Source organism: Ursus americanus, chromosome 35 (genome assembly GCF_024610735.1).
Source record: "Ursus americanus isolate L20-20 chromosome 35, mUrsAme1.1.p, whole genome shotgun sequence".
In the NCBI taxonomy this organism is placed as follows: Eukaryota; Metazoa; Chordata; class Mammalia; order Carnivora; family Ursidae; genus Ursus; species Ursus americanus.
The window spans coordinates 12345341-12365882 of NC_142161.1; the positions used below are offsets into that span (position 1 = coordinate 12345341).

General features: G+C 40.2%; 1 protein-coding gene across 3 annotated transcripts in view; it reads left to right on the forward strand.

The window, feature by feature from the left end:
* Positions 1-20542, forward strand: part of AKAP6 (A-kinase anchoring protein 6) — a 464155-nt gene that overhangs the window by 102831 nt on the left and 340782 nt on the right. Inside the window, exons 1-2 of one of the 3 annotated variants that reach the window (XM_087859040.1) lie at positions 2803-2882; positions 7277-7634. In XM_087859040.1, the coding sequence (XP_087715166.1) occupies positions 7311-7634 (324 nt within the window). In that variant the 5' untranslated portion in view covers positions 2803-2882; positions 7277-7310. Of the gene's footprint in view, positions 1-2802; positions 2883-7276; positions 7635-20542 lie in introns of those variants that run through there. The other 2 variants (XM_045802588.2, XM_087859041.1) reach the window with 2 other exon arrangements.

Here is a 20542-nt window from a genome sequence, read left to right on the forward strand (position 1 = left end):
CGATCCCTAACGCCGGGATCACGCCCTGAGCCGAAGGCAGACGCTTAACCGCTGTGCCACCCAGGCGCCCCAGAAAGAGGTTTTTAAGGTTACATTTTATATTAATGAAGTCTACTTGGAAAAGAGGATGTTGATCCTCTCATATGCTGATTTCTCGTTTCATTTTCTTGGTAAAAAGGAGTACGTGCACTGGTTTTCTGTTCCATTTTAGACTACAACTGTTATCCTATATTTCTTCTTCTACAGTCTTTTTGGAGTTTCTGCTCTCTGTGAGATTCATTCCAAACTTCATAGTATGGCCTCCGCACCACTCTTATGTCCACAATTTACCTTGGAGCCTTACCTGTTTCTGGTCGCCATCAAGTTCCCATTTCATCTCAGTGCTGAATCATTTGCTGATTCTCCCAACTTCTTGCTGTTGAGATGTCCCCCCAGGCTGGAATTCTTTCCCCGCTTCCCTTCTATCCCTGCCCATCTAAATCATACCTGTTTTTACAAGCCTGTCTCAAATGTTACCTTGCCAGAAAATATTCCTCCTATCTTTCCTCCATTCCGGATGATGAATCCCAATCCACTGGTGCCTCACAGGGCTTTTTTGGCTCATCCTACTTGTGTGTGTGTGCATGTGGACGGGAAAGAAGAGGGAGGGAAATTGTCTCTATTATAATTTCCTTGAGGGCAAACATGAGTCATATATACACATACGCCGTATATAAAATTGATTCTCAGTAATGTCAGTTGATTTGAAATGAATCTTGTTTCATTTTCTTTGTGTTAATAGCATTGACAAGAGGAACAGTTGTGCAGCTTATGGGTTAGAGTTTTACGATCCATTTCCTCTCAAGACGTTTTCTTGAACAACAGAAAGGTAGCCACCTAATGCTTCAAGATGATTATTAGCAACTAGGGGTGGGAGTAAGAAATATGAACACTCATCATTGAATCCAGGTCCGCACACTCATGATGATGGGCACCATTTACAGCTGACTGCTTAATGCAGCCAAATGAATCTCCGAGTGACAGGAACCGACTGCTGTGGTGGGGGAGAGAAAACGCAGGAGGTGTGGTGACTAGACGAGTCAATCTGGGTGTCTGTGCCACAGGAGAAGGATTTGAATAATCTGGGGTGGGGGTGGGGTGCGGGGGAAGGAGGAGAGACTGAGAAGGAAGATGATTGATGAAGTGTGTTATGGCTGACAGAAGACCCTATGCTCTGGGTGAGGGAGTTAGCGGTGATTGAAGGGATACTGGGAGAGGTCTCTGTGTGATTAGCAGGATATAATCAACCATCTGCCTGGGGACACAGGCATGCACAAAGGATATATTAAAGGGGAAAAAAGAGAGAGAAGAAACATCGGTGCTAACACCAAGAAAATCTTTTTAGTTGCAGAAATCTGTCAGGGCCCCACTATTTATATGTCGCACCCTCCACCCCCATCACTTGAAGTCCTTCTCATGGATATCTGCTTGCAGGCTGCTCTGTTGTGGCAGGAGGATTAGAAAGTGAGACTAATCTGGGGTTATGGCAGTGATCTCACTAAACCTTGTTGCTTCGGGTGAATGCTGGAGGCCTTGGGGCCTGGAGAAGAGGGCTGAGGAGAAGGAGGAATCAGGCAGTGATTATGGAGACTTCCTTACGAGCATCTTACAGAAACTACTCTCTCTTTTCCCCCCAAGTAAAAATCTACTTGGCAGGAACTCTTGGGCTCCCTCCTTTAAAGAGCTTAGAGCCCTTTAAAGTTTCCCAACGTTTGACCTCACAAGAGGCCAGGGAGATACGCAGGCAGCAAGATTTAAAACCAGATGATGAATTAGAGCCTCATTCATCTAGGTAGCCATGACATTTAATTCAGCAATTTATTAAATGTTTTTTTTTGTGTTTTCTTTGCAGAGCCTGATTCTAGAATGCTAGAATCAGATTCAGGGTACACCTCTTAAGTTTGTTTGTTTATATTCATTCATTTATTTATTTTTCCTTAATGTAACCAAATCATTTTTGAAAACATTCCAGTGGAACTTTTTCTTTCCTTTCAAAATTCATTGTCTCTATGAATAGGTTCTGTGAAGAATGATTATGGCAATATAAAAGAAATGAAATGAAGATGGAGGAAAAAAGGACACTTAGTGATGCCTAACAATTTTCTCTATCTCAGTTGTGTAACATGTGCTTTGTAGCAAGCAGATCTGTTAATTTGGCTAGAATTATGCTTTAGTCTCTCACTTGTTTTTTAGGGAGTAAGCAGAGCACAGAAAGATTGAGAGTAAATACTTAGGCTTGGGGTTGATTTACATGGATGGTAAAACTGCCGCCTGTCCAACTATACACATGATGATGTTCTTACTTGGAAAGAACGGTTTCTTCCTAAGAAAGGAGAGGGAACTTGAACCTATTTCCTTCAGATTGGCTTTGTCAGCTGGTTACGTTAACGTAGTACTATTCATTTATTTATTAATTTATTTTGCTTTAGGATTGCTCAGTTTTTAAGATACACACTCTTGGTTCTTCTAAACCGTGACTGTATGTGCTCTGTCCACCCAGACACTCTTTTCCATAGTGATCCTTGTTTTGGCAACTGTCTCCTTTTTCTCTGCTCACTTATCACAGCTTGTTTGCAAAAGACCTAACTATGATTGCACAGGCCTGGAGTTTATACATTAGCTTCCAAATAGGGACAGCGGAGGAGCCTTCTCTTTGTAAGAGTGTTAGGCTCCTGAGGGCCTATAAAGACATTGCCCTCGGACTTGCCTGTGTCCTGCTGGCCTGGAGCGGCCCTGACACCAGGCTTTATCTTATTTGGCCACAGGAAGAGACCCGAGGGGGGTGGAGAAGGAGGAGCCAGACGCTTAATCCTGAAGGACCTTTAGGGACAAAAGCATTTACAGTGAGTACATGCGGCAGATTTCCGGCTTTTCTATTCTTTTATTTAAGAGGGAGAAGTGACAAGAGAAGGGAGAAAGAGGTGGGCAGCTTTGATGGCTGTGTAGCTGCATTTTTTTGTCTCCTAGCTTGGTCGGAGAACTATTTCTGATGTAAATGTGACTTAGTCAAATGCATTCTGTCAGGTTTCAACTAAAAACTTCAGGACTGTCAAGAAGATGGCAGAACCAATCCTTGTTAGTAAGCAATTCGTGCGATGTTTCTTCTGTTTCTATAGGATGAGAAATAGAATATGGTGGGAAAAGACCTCCCGCAAATTAAAAAAAAAAAAAGCTTTAAAATCTTTACGGCTTGCAGGTTTTGCACTTTAAATGTTGAACCTTCTTTGGATTTGTGGAAAGGAAAGGATTTGATATGTTATTTTTAACAGCCGCTGGGATAAAGGTGGTATTATCTCTAATGCTGGAGAGGTGGCCACAACTAAGCATTTGATGGGGGAGGGGAAGGGGAGGTCACTGGGTTCCAAAAAGCTCGTTGATCACCCCTGTCATGCACCTTTGGAACCTGAGTAACAGTGGGTGGGCACCTGTACACGTTTGGGTCATTGTTTTAATTTGCATCGTCAGAAGTTGTCTGCTGGCTTTAAAAGAAAGTTTCTCTGTGACTGGAAAGGCATCTTTTCGCAAGATGCCTTCCTTATAAAGGAAGAATACAAAACTTAACAGTATTTAGAAGAACATATAATAGGCTTGGGCTGAATTTCCTGCTATTTGCATTCAAATGGAGTAATTAATTTGATGGGAAAGCAAGCTTGAGTAGTTCTGATAGGGGCAGGAAAATATACGCAAAGATTGTTACTATAGGTCTCTAAAATGTGAAGCAGTTTTCCTTTAAAGTATAAATTTATCTTTGACATCAGATGTGATTTTGTGAAAATCAAAAATAGAGATTGGTTATCCATGGGTGGCACATTAAATGTGTGCTACTAGAATTGAAAATTAAATGTTTATAGTAATTACTTTCCATGAAAATGGATAATTAACCAATTTTATGCCACTTTCCAGGCTTGCTATGCTGTTATGACACATACGGTATTCCTTTCCCAGTGGGAAAAGTGTATGAGAGGGAAAATAGACAGAAATTGAAATGAAACTTGAGTAGGGCACTGCTTTGCTTTACTTCTCTGAGATATGGAGATTCTCTTGTCTACATTCTGGTCAGTTAAATATGAAAACATCATGTCCTTGTTGAAATTTTATAGATGCAGGAAAATTTTGCTTTGCAGCTTGATTGTAGGTTTTCCTTACCCTTTACTCATGTGTGATGAGCACCAGCTACATTTTTAATGTTTTTATCTTATTCTGTGTGTCCTCTACATATAGAACCACATCTCTGTTGTTGGTCTTTAACTTTAAACTACAAGGAGAGAGGATCTCATGTGTTCGTTTCTCTGGCAGGAATTAGTAACACATAATGTGTAAATAATAATTTACAAAAGGCATTTGTGTGATACTCTTTTATTTCATTCCATTAAGTAGGACAAATCTATTGATGCTGTTGATGTGCTTTGGTAAAATGGAGGGCCAGCACTGGGTGTCTACACAGTTCTCAGTATAGGCAGGATGCTTCCAATGGTTTTGAAATCTCTGGGTAAATAGCCCTAAGTAATCACAGATTCTTCCGGTCAGATGGGATCTCACTCATCCTCGAGTCCAGTTTTGTCATTTTACCTATGAGGAAACTGAGACCCAGAAACGTGAAGCATCTTGCCCCACACAGAACTGCACTGTGCCTGCCCAGTGCCCAGCCCGATGGTCTATGTGGAAATGTATGTTGGGACATAAATTGCTGTGAGCCAATTTTTAAGTCTGTTCTTTAGTTTACAGTAGGATATTCCAGAAAAAGCCCTGTGTTGATTTAGGAGTTTCAGAGAAAACACAATGACCAAGTGTCATTTTTCAGTTGTGCAGGGCACTTGGGAGGGATCTGGGATTGGGTGTCTGAGTGCGTGTGTGGGTGTGACTGAAACAGTTCACTGTACGCTACCCTGGCATTTACTCTTCTTATTTGGGTGAGTCTGGTTTCTTAGAAGAGGTAGCCAGTGTGACACCAGTGTCGTCTTCATTTATCACCAGTTCTGTGACCTTCCGCTGGAAACCTTTATTAACCTTTGTGTATCAGATTCCTTCTCTGGGATTGTAATTCTAAACAGATCCCCCAGAGAGCAATGAATTGATTAAAAATTTACAAGTGCTTTGGGAAATCAGAACCAGAGCCTGTCTGAGGCTAGGGTATGAATAAATAGTATGGTAGCTCACTCTTCTGGAGTTTTATTGCTCTTGGAGTTTTGATATCTCTTTTTTTAAAGAGTTTTTAAAAATAGCCAAGTCTAGTATTATTTAAAAAAAAAACTATGCAAGAGTGGTTAAAAATGTGGGGTATGGATTTGTCCCTCTTGCAATCAGGTGGAGAAAGCTGTTGAGTTGAAACCTAAAACCATTCTCTAAGGCAGGTACCAAAGTGATAAACCTACTTTATGACATAATATTTTAGTTTTGCAAATAACTTCACTTTCAAAAATTCATCCATAAAAGGGCTTATCATTTAATTTAAAAATTAAATGTTCAAGAAATTGAGACGGGGCAGTACATTGCAACATTGGAAGGCTTCTGAAATAATATGTCATAGGACTAACTTATTCTTAAGGGTTTTGTCAATTCAGTAAGTCTTTTTATTCTCTGTGCCCATTTCTGTACGGAAAGTTACATGTTCCTGGTAAAATTGGGAGCTTCCCCCCACCTCTATTTTTGTAGGTCAAATAACTTTGCTATTGTTACTAAGTGAATATTAAGAATCTAAAGAAATACAGGCTACTTTCTGATAATCACATTTAATTTCATATTTTGTTCAGTCACCTTTCATCTTTGGGGAAGGGAGCTAGAATGTGTAGAGCCAGAAAAAGTCTAATAAAAGAAAATGAAACCCATTACGTGAGTAGAAGCATCTGCTCCTGAAAGTAAAAATGTCTTTGTATAATGTTTGAAGTACAAGATCCTGAAAGTTGTTATTTTATATTAGGCTGGTTCTAGAAGAAAGATGAATTATATAGTTTAGATCATTACATTAGTAAACCAGCTTACTCTTAAGCTTGTCAACTTTATTATGACTTACACTTGTGTTATTTTAAACATATTTAATTAACATTTTATTTATTTATTTAAAAGATCTTGTTTATTTGAGAGAGAGAGTGCACACAAGCGGGGGAGGGGCAGAGGGAGAGGGAGAAGCAGGGTCCTCATTGAGCAGGGAGCCCGCTGTGGCAGGTCATGACCTCAGCCCTGAGCCCAAGGCAGCTGTTGAACCAACTGAGCCATCCAGATTAATATTTTAATGTTAAAGAGCAATTTATTACTCTTGAAGTCCCAGAAGCCCCTAAAAATTTCAACATAACCAAATATTAATGTAATTTAAGTTGATAGTTAATTAGGTATACTGTATATACTAATCCATGATTTATAGTTTTTGGCAAAGTTTAGGTTTGGAATTACTACATGTTATCTACTTACCTAACATATTGTAGAAAGGAGCAACCTCTCCTGAATTCCACACAGTGTTTTTGTTAATTAGAACATGTTCTCTCTCTGCTTATCCATGTATTGAATGTATTGGTTATAATAGCCAAAATGAGGCTTAGGTGCTTATAGTAGAAAAGCCCTAAATAATAGTGGCTAAAACCAGGTTCTGTTTTTCTCTCAATAAAAGGAATTCAGGGCAGCAGTCTAGGACCGATACAGTAGGTCCTTTTTATCACGTGGGATCCATGTTCTGACCACTTGCTCTGCCATCCTCTACTGGCATACCCCAAAGCATCTCCTGGTCTGAGATAGCAACTGGCACTCTAGCCAGCAAGCCCACATTACAGGCTAGAAGAAGGGGGCAGCACAGAAGGGCGGAAAGAAGGCCCCTCCTTAATTAAGGAGGCTCCCTTTACGCAGTTCTCCCAAACATTTCTGTACAAAAGTTCCACTTACATCTCCTTGGTCAGAACTTAGTCACGTGGCCATACCTCGCTGCCATGGAGATAGGAAATGTAGTTTTAAATTCTTGGCAGGAATATGCACAGCTGAAAAATCAGGATTTTATTAGTAAGGAATGAGGAGAGAATGGATGGTGGGGTGGGCAATACCACATGGTTTTGTATTCCTATTATACGCTGGGTCTTGGGGCTACTATGTAGAAACTCACAACACCTCCTTCTGTTTTTGCCATGAGTTATGGTTTCTTAATTTAGAGATCTGGCTTAATTTAGAAATCCTGTTTCTTCTGCAAAGTATCATTTCTTTATTTGGCAATCTCGTCTGACTCTTTCCTGCTTTCTTCTTTCCTCTTGCCTTTCAGCTGTTTTGGAAAGAAGTAAGGTTTAGACTTCTCCATGTTAACCATGAGCGTGACACTTTCCCCGCTGAGGTCACAGGACCTGGATCCCATGGCTACTGATGCTTCACCCATGGCCATCAACTTGACGCCCACTGTGGAGCAAGGTGAGGGAGAAGAGTCACTGAAGGACATGGATTCTGACCAGCAGTATGAAAAGCCACCCCCACTGCATACAGGGGCCGACTGGAAGATTGTCCTCCACTTACCTGAAATCGAGACCTGGCTCCGGATGACCTCAGAGAGGGTTCGGGACCTAACCTATTCAGTCCAGCAGGACTCGGACAGCAAGCATGTGGATGTGCATCTAGTTCAACTAAAGGTAAGGAAGGTCTTTGGACTTAGGTCCATTCTAGACAGAAGTCTGAAAAAGGTCGTAGCACCTGGAGCCCGCGTTCTGTAACTTACAATGAGGAAATGTCCAGGGAGAAAAACAGAATAGCAGGTTTGATACACAGGGGCAAAATTCATTCTTTCCTGATTTTACTTCGTGGGTTGATTCTCTAGAATCAAAATGACCTTAGGGGATAATAGGGAGAAGTGGGGAAAGAGAAGGGCATTTTGGTGCAGTGTCATAGAAATCAACTGTGAGAATGAAAGTATTATAAAAAGGTTTAATAAAAAGACTCTTGCAAGTAAAACATCATACTGAGCTGTGATTGTGAGTATGGTATATGATTATTCTCTTCTGTGGCAGTTGATGCCGCCTTTGTGGCAAAGAGTGGATTCTGGTGTGATAGGGAAGGGTGGTGTTCTCCTTTTAGAATGAGTCCTTTCATCCAGGTACAATGCATCATACAGAACAAAGGTGTTTTTATAACAACTCATTCAGAGTTCAGATGTAAAAAAATATCTGTGGCTTCTAGAGCCTTGAAAAGCCTGACTTTTGTTAATAATGAAATGGAGGTGCTAGTAAAGAGTGCTATTGATGGAAAATTTGGCCTAAGGACCCCAAAGTACAGTGAATCTTGTTCTGTCATAGCCACTCCTCTCTTCCAGGTCCCTGAGGCAAACGCGCACTCAGGTTAATGACCAGCAAAGCAAGGCAGATTTATAGCCAGTCTGGGCATTGGCCCCAAACACTAATGGAAATTTCTAGTGAGTTAGATGAGATCCTAAGGTGAATACTTTTACCTAAGCTCATTCATCCTAAATGATGTGAAACCAAAGACCAAACAGATTCTTAGATCTTAACACTTAAATGGTTTGTAGTCTGCAGCCGTCAGTGTGAGAAGAGAGGATGAGCAGTTAAGGCGAGAGAACGTGCTCCCCAAAGCCTAGAGCACGGCTGGCTCGCCTTCTCAGGCTGGTTCAGCAGGTCCTGAGTCCAGCTGCTGCATTGGAGAGAGTGTCCAAGAGAGGGAAAGCGGGAACTGGGGGAGAGAGAGAGAAAACAAAAAAAGCCAGATGGCAAGGTGGCTGGGCTTCTCCCAGGTTGAGCAGGCCTGGGTGGTCTTTCCACAGGATCTTGGGAAGGAGAAGGTGCAAAAAGGTAACAGAGAGATGGCTAGGAACCAGCTTCAGTGCAAGCCGGGCTGTTTCCTCACTGTGCAGCAGGAAATGATGTGTCTCATTCCTTGAAATAGGGTTCCTTTAATCACAGGAGCAGCTCTCCCACTCCTCGAGGCTGGAGTGAAATGGAAGTCAGGGGGCGCCACCTCCCCTCTCCTCTCCTCTGTTCCTCCTAATGCTGCACTTACAAGTAAATCTCTCAGATTTACACAGAAAAGATGGCAAAAGATTAAAGGAGAATGGGGGGTAAATGGAAATATCTTGAGAAGACTCCACTAAAAATGCTGCTAAGGGCTCCTAAAAACATTAAAGTGTCTGTTAACTTCATTTACTTACATCAGTAGTACATGCAAATTTAAATTTAAATAAACAGGCATGCAAAGTTTTTATATAATCAACCAGGGTTATGGTTAGTGTTTGAGAAATTACCTCTAGGGTGATTTGTTTGTCTTTTTCTCCTTGGAACTGTCTGTCATCTCACCTTGTCCTAAGGCATCTCTCACCTGCCTCCATCCTGCCCTGTTCCACAGCGTGGTCTGTCTTCCCCGCTGAAAGAAGAGCCCCAGAAGGGCAGGAGTTCAACATAGTAATCACGTAATAGTTAATCAATGACTGTTAAAGGGATGAATTGAAATTGTTTTATGTTAATTTAATTTTAGGGATTCTGTCATTACTTTATTTTTGCAACTTATTTCATCAAGTGACTTAACCAACATTTTCCATTATGCTCTCAAATATTCTGTAATAATTGAGCCCTTGCACATTGAGCCCAAAGTCAATGAGCTCTGGTCAGTGAACTGAGGCTTAATCTACACAGGGATTTAGTTTTGGTCTCCTAATCCACTTGGTTTAATTTCTCCCTTTTTTTGTGTGTGTGTAATATTTCTTTATTCAGTCAAGCACCTTGATGCACTTAAAATATTTTTAAATACATGTCAGTTTCTTAAATTTCCACACTGATCCACAGAATGAAGGGGGAACTTGAGCATAATGTTTTATGTGAAAATACAACGAAACAACCGTAGAAGGTGCTCTCAGTTAAGGGGTGTGGCAAAGCAGAGGGGCAGGCCCAGTGTGGGCAAGGCCAGCCGTCTGCTATGGGGTGTCCCACCTTGGCTCCTAGTGTCCTGGTGAATAACTCAGTTTATTGATTTACTGTGAAAAATAGCCATCACAGGGATGGGAATGCCATGGCTTTAAGGGCCATATAGGCACAGATAATCTCTAAATTTATATATCTATCTCCGTGTTCTCCCAGGAACCCCAGCTGCCTAACCGACATCTCTAATTGTGTCTTTAAATGAGTATCTCAAAGCAGATATGCCCATTGAAAAGCTCTTCATCCCTCCTGCCCCCATATCTTTCTAATTTCAGTGGAAGGCACGGCACTTTGTCAAGCCCAAGTATGACTCCCCATCCCACACATATGTGTGTCCAGAAGTCCTGTGGATCCAGCTCCAAAGTGTGGCCTAAAGCCATTCACGTGTCCCCAGCACTACTGCGGTCACCTGAGAGAGGCCACGTGACTGCTTGCCTCGGTTACTTTTAGAGCCTCCTCTACCACCCTGCATTTTATTCTCCACACAGGAGCCAATGGTATCTTTAAAAGTTTAAATCAGGTCCTGTTACTCCCTTGCTTCCTATTGGCCATAATAAAACCCAGATTTCTTCCTGTGGCTCTGCACCTGTTTGGTTCTCTGACCATAGCTCCTGTTGTTTTCTTCTTCTTCCTAAAGCTCCAGGCACATTGGAAGTTCCAAAGGAATGCTAGGCTAGTTCTTGCCTCCGCGCTTTTCCTGTCCCCTCTGCCTAGAAACTTTCTTTCTCTATCTTTGCCTGGCAGAGTCTGGATCCTCGTCAGTCAGAGGTGCAGCCACGTTCTAACAGCTGGAGGTGCAAGCCTAAGAGAGAGTTGGGCAGGGGTTGGGAGTGAGGTGGGGCCTGTGCTGTGTTTGGCGAAGGGCAAGCACACAAAAAACTAGCCTCACCTAACTTGTCTTTGCGCCTCACATTCCCTTTCGCATTGCTTGCTCTACGTCTTGTCGTCATGGTCCTCTCTATCATCGTGTGGACATAGAACTTAAAAAATCAGTTGAAAAGTGCTTTTGGAAAATGCTCAGGATAGGCTCAGCCTCTGGTTTTGTTTGTTTGCTTGTTTTGTTCTTTAGATTCAACAAAAAGTGAAATCATATGGTATTTGTCTTTCTTTGTCTTACTTATTTTGGTCAGCATAATGCCTTCTAGATCCATCCATGTTGTCACAAATGGCAAGATTTCATTCTTTTTGATGGCTGATTAATATTTGATTAATATTCCATTGTGTATATATACCACATCGTCTTTATCCGTTCATCTGTGGATGGATACTTGGATTGATTCTGTATCTTGGCTATTGTAAATAATGCAGCAATAAACATAGGGATGTATATATCTTTTGAATTAGTGTTTTTGTTTTCTTTGGGTAAATACCTGAAGAATAGAAATGGTATTTCTATTTTTAATTCTTTAAGGAACCTTCATACTTTTTTGTGGTTTTCTGTGGTTGTACCAGTTTATGTTTCCACCATCAGTGCATGATAGAATCCTTTTATCCTTAACCAACACTTGTTATTTCTTATGTTTTTGATTTTAGCCATTTGGACAGATGTAAGGCGATAGCGCATTGTGGTTTTGATTTGCATTTCCCTGATGATGAGTGATGTTGAGCATCTTTTCATGTGTCTGTTGCCCATCTGTGTGTCTCCTTTGGAAAAATGTCTATTCAGGTCCTCTGCCCATTTTTAATTGAATTATTATTATTATTATTATTATTGGTGTTGAGTTGTATATGTTCTTTATATATTTTAGATATTAACCGCTTATCAGATAGATCCTTTGCAAATATCTTCTCCTGTTCAGTAGGTTGCCTTTTTGTTTTGTTGATGGTTTCCTTTGCTATGCAAAATCTTTTTATTTGGTATAGTTCAAATACTTTAATTTTGCTTTTGTTTCCCTTGTCTGAGGAGACATATCCATAAATATGTTGCTAACGCTGATGTATAGAGATTACTGCCTGTGTTTTCTTTTAGGATTTTTATGGCTTCAGATCTCACATTTAGGTCATTAATCCATTTTTGGTTTATTTTTTGTAAGGTGTAAGAAAGTGGTCCAGTTTTATTCTTTTGCATGTAGCTGTCCAGTTTTCCCAACACCATTTATTGAAAAGACTGTCTTTTTCCCACCGCATAATCTTGTCTCCTGAGATGTAGATTAATTGACCTTATAAGCATGAGTTTATTTCTGGGCTCTCTAGTATGTTCCGTTGATCTGTGTGTCTGTTTTTGTGTCAGAACCATACCATTTTGATTATTATAGCTTTGTGGTATATCCTGAAGTCTCGCATTATGATACCACCAACCATGTTCTTCTTTCCTAAGATTGCTTTGGCTATTTGGGATCTTTTGTGGTTCCATACAAATTTTACAATTATTTGTTCTAATTCTGTAAAAAATACTATTGGTATTTTGATAGGGATTGCATTAAATCTCTAGATTCCTTTAGGTGATAGGGACATTTTAACATTAATTATATTAAATGTCACTTTCTCAAAGAAGCTATTCCTGACCCATTCTTGAAATACCCATCCCCTTTCCCAGTGATTACCTAATCCATTATTCAGCTTATTTAGTTATTTATTTAGTAATGGTTCTTATCACTAGCTGCGATTATCTTATTTATTTGTTTACTTGTTTGTGTTAGCCCCAGTGACCTCAAATGTCTAATTCTCTATTCTACCCTTGTTACCTAGGACAGGAGCCAGGCACTTGATAGGGGCGCAGTTTACATTTGTGGTTAAGTCCGAGTCTGTATACTCAGTGCCTTCTCTTCTCATAGATAGGCTTACACTGGAAGTCACATAAGGAAGGCTCCTTGTCGGGGATTGAATTAGGACAGAGGCATTGGATGAATCAAGGCCCAAGTACATTTGGGGTGTTACTTTCTCATTAGGGAAGATCTGAGCAGCTCAGAAATCTTGGAGATCTTGCCTAGGAGAATCTGCATGGGGTTGGGGGGGGGGTTCTAGGTGGCTTCTTTCTGTAAGTGGCTATGCCTCGTCCCCCTCCTCCTATCCACTTTTCTGTCTGACTGCTTCTTTGGTAATGATTTTTGTCAATCAACATATACTTAGGTCTTTTAGACTCGAAGCCACTCTTTTTCTTTAAAGGTAATTTTGCTTATCTCCTGGTCATTATGTTGATCTTAAAGTTTATTCATCAGAGACTACACTTACCAACCTTATTTCCAAGTTCTTAGGGGAAGTTTATTGTAACCCCCAGGATGAACCACAAAGCACTATTATAAAGTTCCCATGTTGGGGGTGGGGAAGTGATGGTTCTAGAGAGTGAATAAAAACATTTAACCTTGAGATTAAAATACGGAAATGATGTAATGTACTACTATGTAGTTTTCCCATTTTTTAAAGCTAAAAATGTAATCCATATATTTTACTTCTTAGTTTCCAGATATTCTTTACTAAGGACTATGAGAAGCCAGCTGAACCATTTTCAGAAACTTCCCCTCTCCTCCTTCTCCTCTTTTGGATTCAGAGACTGTGCTGTGTATGAAAACCAGAACGAAAACCTTACAAGATTTTGACTTTAACTGAGACTTCTCGTCTGGATGAATGTATTTGGATACTAAATAGGCAAATTTGGCACCTCTGCTTCTCGATCAACAGTCTTCTTAGAATATTATTTGTATTCCTGGAAACATGACAGGGAAGAGGCAAGGCTCAGACTAGCTAGCATAGGCTAAATTATATGGCCTCATGACAAACAGAAGTTTTGACGTGACTTAGTTGGAATCAGCTCCCCAAATAACCCACTGTAGATAAATTGTACCCTCAGCTACCTCCAGATGAAGTTTGTGTGTGTTTCTTCGATCTGGGCCTGCTTCTCAAAGTTCGAACATTAAACAGAGACTCTTCCGACTGGGCTGTATCCAGACTGACATGTGCCTGACATCTGGAGTAGATTCACATACCCAGTGACTCTCAAGAGGTGTGGAGGGCTTGCTGGAAAAAGGTTTAAATTCTCTCGATAGCTGAGGTTGGCATATCAGATGGGCCTGATGGACTGAAAGTGATGGGAGTCCTGGGATGACGGAGCTCTTGGGAGAGAATTCACCCTCATGATGGGTCAAGGAGTCTGTCCCAGTGTTGGAGGGAGTATGGGTTGGTGGGGAGTGGTAGTTTGTAGTAAAGTGCGTTTCTGGCCCTGGAATCCATCTTGAGCAGCCAGCCGGGCAGCATGGCAACTCAGTGAGGGGAAAAGATTGTGGGTGTGACTTGGAGGACTTGTCTGGGCTGACTCTTTGCCTGGAGTTCTTCCTTCCCCTCGTACAGCAGGTGTAGAGGAAAGAGTGTTCTCTTTCGTCTACTGCTGGAAAACAACTAGCCAAGCTCTGCTTAAGGTGGCAGAGGTCTACCAATGTGGCAGCTGTGGAGTACGGAGTCTGCTGGCTGGGCCAGTGAGCAACAGCCAGGGTTGATTCTTGGGCACATCTAAAATACACCCTAGGATCTCGATAAAGATCTCAGAAAATCTTGATAAAGGGAACTCTGAATGAAACTAAAATGTAACATCAGCAGTTTAGAGCTTGGAGGATTCTGGTCTTAATATGACCAAGGGCTAAAGCCTAAAACATTCAATTTTACCATCTTTGGGCAGTTTCTGGTTTCTAACACATCTTAAAGTTAAGTAAGCACCAATTTAAGATTGAAGACCAAAATCTTCATTTGGGGTGAAGAGTAGATATTTTTTTCTTTTTGCCCTTTAGACCACTGTTTTCCAAGAACAGCACTGTTTTCTCAATTCATTAGTGTGTTGTGAAATCAGTTTAATGAATTGAAGAGCTAAAACAATGAAATAGAATTACTTGAAGTAAGCTTTGTGAAACTTGGTTAGTTATATACATATATTACATATATATATTGGGTCATGAGGTGAAATTTATTTCTTTCTCTGAGTCAAGGCCAAGACAGTGTGATAGTTACTGCTTTAGACCACTGTCAACTTTTCTCAATATCTTTGATATATTTTAATTTTGAAACATATCCTGCAAGTAAATGTTACCTGGTGCTAATTTTTCCAACATCATTGCTTTTTGTACTTATATGGGAATAGAACTCACATGAAATGCCCATTAAATTGGCATCCCTCAAAGCATATTCTTTTTTTTTTTTTTAAGATTTTATTTATTTATTCAACAGAGATAGAGACAGCCAGCGAGAGAGGGAACACAAGCAGGGGGAGTGGGAGAGGAAGAAGCAGGCTCATAGCGGAAAAGCCTGATGTGGGACTCGATCCCATAACGCTGGGATCACGCCCTGAGCCGAAGGCAGGCGCTTAACCACTGTGCCACCCAGGCGCCCCCCTCAAAGCATATTCTTAAATCCCAGGAAACTGGAAAATAAAGCTGAGTTTTTTGTTGATAGGTATAAAGATGTTAATTTGTTTTTATTTTCCCAAAGCCCAGATTTGTAGCTGGAATCTCTTTTTTGGTTGATGTGAATTCCTTGGAACGTATTTTCTCAGGAAAACTAGATCGTTGTCAGGTGTTTTGGGAGTATGCCTTCAGTATGGTGCTTATCGGTGAAAAAGTTTTTCCTATGGTTAGTGCCTAGATTATGAAACAGTATTTGGTGTCATTGGCCAATAAAAATGGATGAAATAAAAAGAATGCTTAATGTTTGAGAGGCTAATTTTAGAAATTCAGGACACCAAATTATGTGGAAAAATCCATCTTAGTCATCGAGTAAATATTTCCCTATTTCCCTACTCACACATCTAATGCTAGGAATAGCTGTGTGCTAAATAAATACTTTTCAATTGTTGAATGGGGGGCGCCTGGGTAGCGCAGTCGTTAAAGCGTCTGCCTTCGGCTCAGGGCGTGATCCTGGTGATCCGGGATCGAGTCCCACATCAGGCTCTTCCGCTGTGAGCCTGCTTCTTCCTCTCCCACTCCCCCTGCTGTGTTCCCTCTCTCGCTGGCTGTCTCTCTGTCACATAAATAAATAAAAAAAAAATCTTTAAAAAAAAAAAAAAAAGAAAATTGTTGAATGGTTAATATATTTTTGTCATGATTTTGGGAGATGATCTAAAAGTCTCAGATCTAGCACATGTTTTATGCTTGTGAATACTCATGGTCAAGACATGGGAAAATTAACTTTGGTAGCTTCTGACACATATTACTATGGAAAATCTTTGAGTATGCATGAACCTTAGCCACATGCACTGATGTATTTAGAGCTCAGGATGGGAACATTAACTGTCAAGGTATCCCAATAAGTCTACCAGATTGCCCAACTGTGTAATCTTTTTTTTTTTTTTTTTTAAATAGGGGTAGTGGGGCAGAAAGAGAGAGAGAGAGAGAGAGAGAATTTTAAGCAGCCTTCATACCCAGCATGGAGCTGGATGCAGGGCTTGGTCTCACAACCCTGAGATCATGACCTGAGCCAAAATTAAGAGTCAGATGCTTAACTGATTGAGCCACCTGGGTACCCCATCTGTATAATTTTTAATTAGCAATAGTAGCATGGAAAATGAGGATTATCATAGACGTCACAATTTGAAAGAAACCATGAAAACAGAGTTTAGAGAGATGTAATAAATATCATAAAAGGATTTGAAAGTGAGTCCAGTGAGAAAAGTCTGAAGAAATTCATTATTTTGATTAGAGAAATCTTACTGGGATTTGTTACTTAAAAAAATGGGTTTAATATCAGCATGGTATAGTCTTCTAGTTATGGAATGAATAAGTCATGGGGATGAAAGGTACAGCATGGTGAATATAGTCAGTGGTATTGTAATAGCCTTATACGGTGACAGATGGTAGCTACACTCATGGTGAGTATAGTATAGCACACAGAGATGTTGAATCACTGTGTCATACACTTGAAACTAATATAACATTTTGTGTCAACCATACTTAAATTAAGAAAAAATAAAATAGTGTCAGCAGGAACTATCACTGAGCAACACTAGTCATCAGTTTCCATGGTTTCAGGGCGTTAGATGTTTGGAGGAGCAGTCCACCAGAGGCAGGACACGAGTTAATTCTCTTCCCTTGCCTAGAGAGTTTTCAATTCAGTAGCATTCCCTGAATGGCTGATGTGTACCAGGAGTTTTTATTTAGAATATTTTATTTAATAGTTACCATAATTCCCTATCGTAGATGAGGAAAGTGAATCTTAGAAGGGTTACTAGCTGATCAGCTTGGGAGTCAAACCATGCTTTTTGAGTCTTAAGTTAAATATTCTTTCTATTTTAGTGCGGTGGCCTCACACATTCTACAGGTGTGAGAAATTTTGGTGGCTATCAAGTATAAGACAGTAAGTTCTGGTTTTCTTGTGTTAGATGTTTAAGATGAATGGATTTGAGTGCAGGGGCACATTGTTTTTCTTCTTTTCTTTTTTTTAATTAAGAAGAAGATCCAATTTATGTGTATTTCAATTCATCACCAGTAGAAATGTGAGGGTTTTGAAGTGGGATGTACTTGGAACCTGGGGTCCCTTTGAGTAGGAGTGTTCATAGCTACTCTGAGGTAGGGAGAGAACTTGGTTTCTTTTGTTTGTTTTTTGTTTCTCTTCATTATTTGCTGCTACCTTGCCCCTTCAACATTTTATATCTCAAAGAGGGAAACATGTGTTGTGACTACAGTAAAATGACACCAAGGTGTGAATTGCTAGTATCCTAACATGGAAGTGGGTGGAACAAGAGATGGACATCTTTAATGAGAAATGTTAAGAAATCAGTTGATTTCTAGGTATGGCATATGTAGAGATAGTAGTTCTTATCCTTGGCTGCTCAGTAGACTCTCCTTGGAAGCTTTAAAAAAAATGCCACTTCCCAGGCTACGTTCTAGACAGCTACATTAGAATCTAGGTTTAGACCTAGGCATCAGTCATTTTAAAGACTCCTCAGGTGATTCCAGTGCATGCTAGAGCTGACAACACCGGAAGATGATTTTGAACAGAGGGCTTTTGGATACATTTCGCTTGGTCAGTGCATTCTCCATTCCTCCCAAAAAGGCAGCCAGAGACTTAAAATAACTGATTTAGGAGCAAAGATTCCTACATGACTTTTTTGAACTTTTTTAGTTTCTCCAGTGACCTCGTAAAGTTAGTAAAAACAGTGAGAGGAAAGGGAATACATCTATACCAGATACCAGCCCATATGTTTTAAATGTATCAATGTTATTCTCTTAAATTTTTTATAAACAAAAGAAAACTGAATCCAGATAAAGTAAATGTTTCTCTCTAATTCATACAACTTTTTGAATTAGAAATTATTTTACAGAGAAGTCCACGCACAGGACTGCCCACCTATAATTGTGCAGACTATATATAAATGTCACCTTTTGAAGTTGTGCAATGCACCACCTGCACAACTTTCCGTGGCTGCCTTGTATAGGCACGGGAGATACCTTGAGCAAAGGTTGCTTTGCATATGAAAGACAGAGGGCTTCTTTCCTTGGAGCCAAGGAATGATGAATGATATATATTATTGGAGTTAGTAGAGACACATTTTGAAAGACCATAAATACTTTGAATGCCTCAGAGGAGTCTGGGCTTGATTCAGTAGTCATAAAGACATCTACAAACAAAGAAGTAACATGGTAAAAACCTGTGTCTTAGGATGATTTGCGATATGTGCCCGGTGATCTGGGAAGGGGAGAGATGTGAGACAGTTGAGGCCCTTTGGTAAATGACAAATGGTGGCTGCCTTTGGTGGTGGAAGGTGGAAACAAGAAAAAGTCCGTCAGACGAGGTGGCTGATGCAAGCCCAGAGAGGCCGTGGGGAAGTCAGAGGCGGCTGGGATTCTGTGGCTGAATTTGCCCTCATCAGACTCAAACTGAACTGCTGTGTCTATTGTCACTTTGTGTTAGGGCTGAGGGCTGTATTTCTTTGTATAAAAGTGGATAGAATAAAAAGGAACAGAATGGAAGTCTCTCCTGTGTTCGTTTTAGCTGTGTGGCTGTTATTAGTGGGCTTTTTGGTGTAGCTGTTTCCATTGTTCTGTGATAACTTAATACACCAATTTTCTTCATTATTTGAATGAGGCAAATTTGCCAAATACATCATTAAATGGAAAAGGAATGTATGAAATGAAAGTGGAAAGTGATCTGCTCTTTTCCTGAGGAAAAGGGAATGGATATAACAATTACTGGAGAATTGGTTCACAAAGAGGGAAATGGACCTTAGGCAAATTATGAAGAAAGTCTTCAGTGATTTCTCGCAGTTTACCCTCTTCCAGGAACCTAATTTCTATTAGGAGACCCTATAAAGTAATAAACTACAGTATTAACAGTGACTACAGCTGAGACTTTAGCTTCTGCAAAGGAATATTATCATACTGGCCGAAGGCATCCATCTCTGTAATTGTGGGAGTCAGGTGTTAGTGACAAGGTGGGGAGAGATTTCTTCAAATAACACCACATAGAAGACTACCTCCTTTATGCGTGCTCTATGCCCCCATCCTGGAAATAACTTAACTAGGAGTGAAGTGTTGTTTGAAAAAATATGTTAACTGCAATGTTTACCTCCCTTAGCTTTCAGCTGCCCTCCCAGATAAAGTCCAAATGCCTCGGCATGGCCTATAGTTTTTTCCGAGTGTGGACCCAGCTGGCTTATTGTGTCTTCTGTCATTTCCTTTCCTGCACCTCTGAAAAGCCAGGCCCTTTCAGAAATCCATGAATGGAACATGGTTTCTCTCTTTCTGGGAAATCACCTCACTCTTTACCCCAAACTTCTGTGTCTGGGAAAATAGCTACATATCCTTTGAATTGCAGCTAAAATGTCTCCTATCTGGTGAAACCGTTTTGAAGGCCAGTATGGTCAGTCCTGTAGAGCCTCCCCATATTTCATATGGTGCTCACTAGAGCACAGTGGTAGACACAGTCTTCAATTTGAGTTATTACTACTCTAGCTATTATGAGGAATCCTGTTTTCTGTACTTGTCCAAGCTTAATATACAGCTTATGCTAGCATGAAATCCATTTTCTTTATTTTGTTGATCTAATGGAAACCGATATACTTAGACCTGTGAATAATTAGCAGATCTTACTGAGGGAGAGTTAGTTCCCACATCTCTGATGGAAATTTGAGGACATGCATATTTTCATTTTGTTTGACCTTTGACAGAACATCCTGGACACTTTGCACTTTAGGGATATGACTTAGGGGGAAGAGCCTTACCTCAAAACACTATTTGCAATTCCAAAAGTCGTGCATCAGTGAACATTTAGAGGTAAGTCATCTTGGCAATGAAAACTTGATATCATTAAAGAATAGTTACTGCAAGGAGACAAAATTGAGATATTTTAGCTTCTTTGGGTTTTTTGTACTGTATTTTGTAGACAAATGTAGAATTGGTATAGTGGGTTATTTTGTCATTGTTATGGCAAAAACTGTGAAACAGCTATGTTGCCTTGAGGATTTGTTGGGTTCTTCTTTAAATGTGTTAACTCTAGTAGTTCTCCCTGGGGTATATATACCTATCTGTTGGATTCTGGTGTTCTACATTGAGTAATGAGCTAGATAAACCAAAATGAATCTTAACTCTGCATGATAAATACAGCGGCTGACATTATCTTGTGTGCATAAGATTATGTGCTTTCCTTTCATTTTTCTCTTTTCTTCTTGTGATTTATATGTATCTCTTCTTAATTCGTTATAA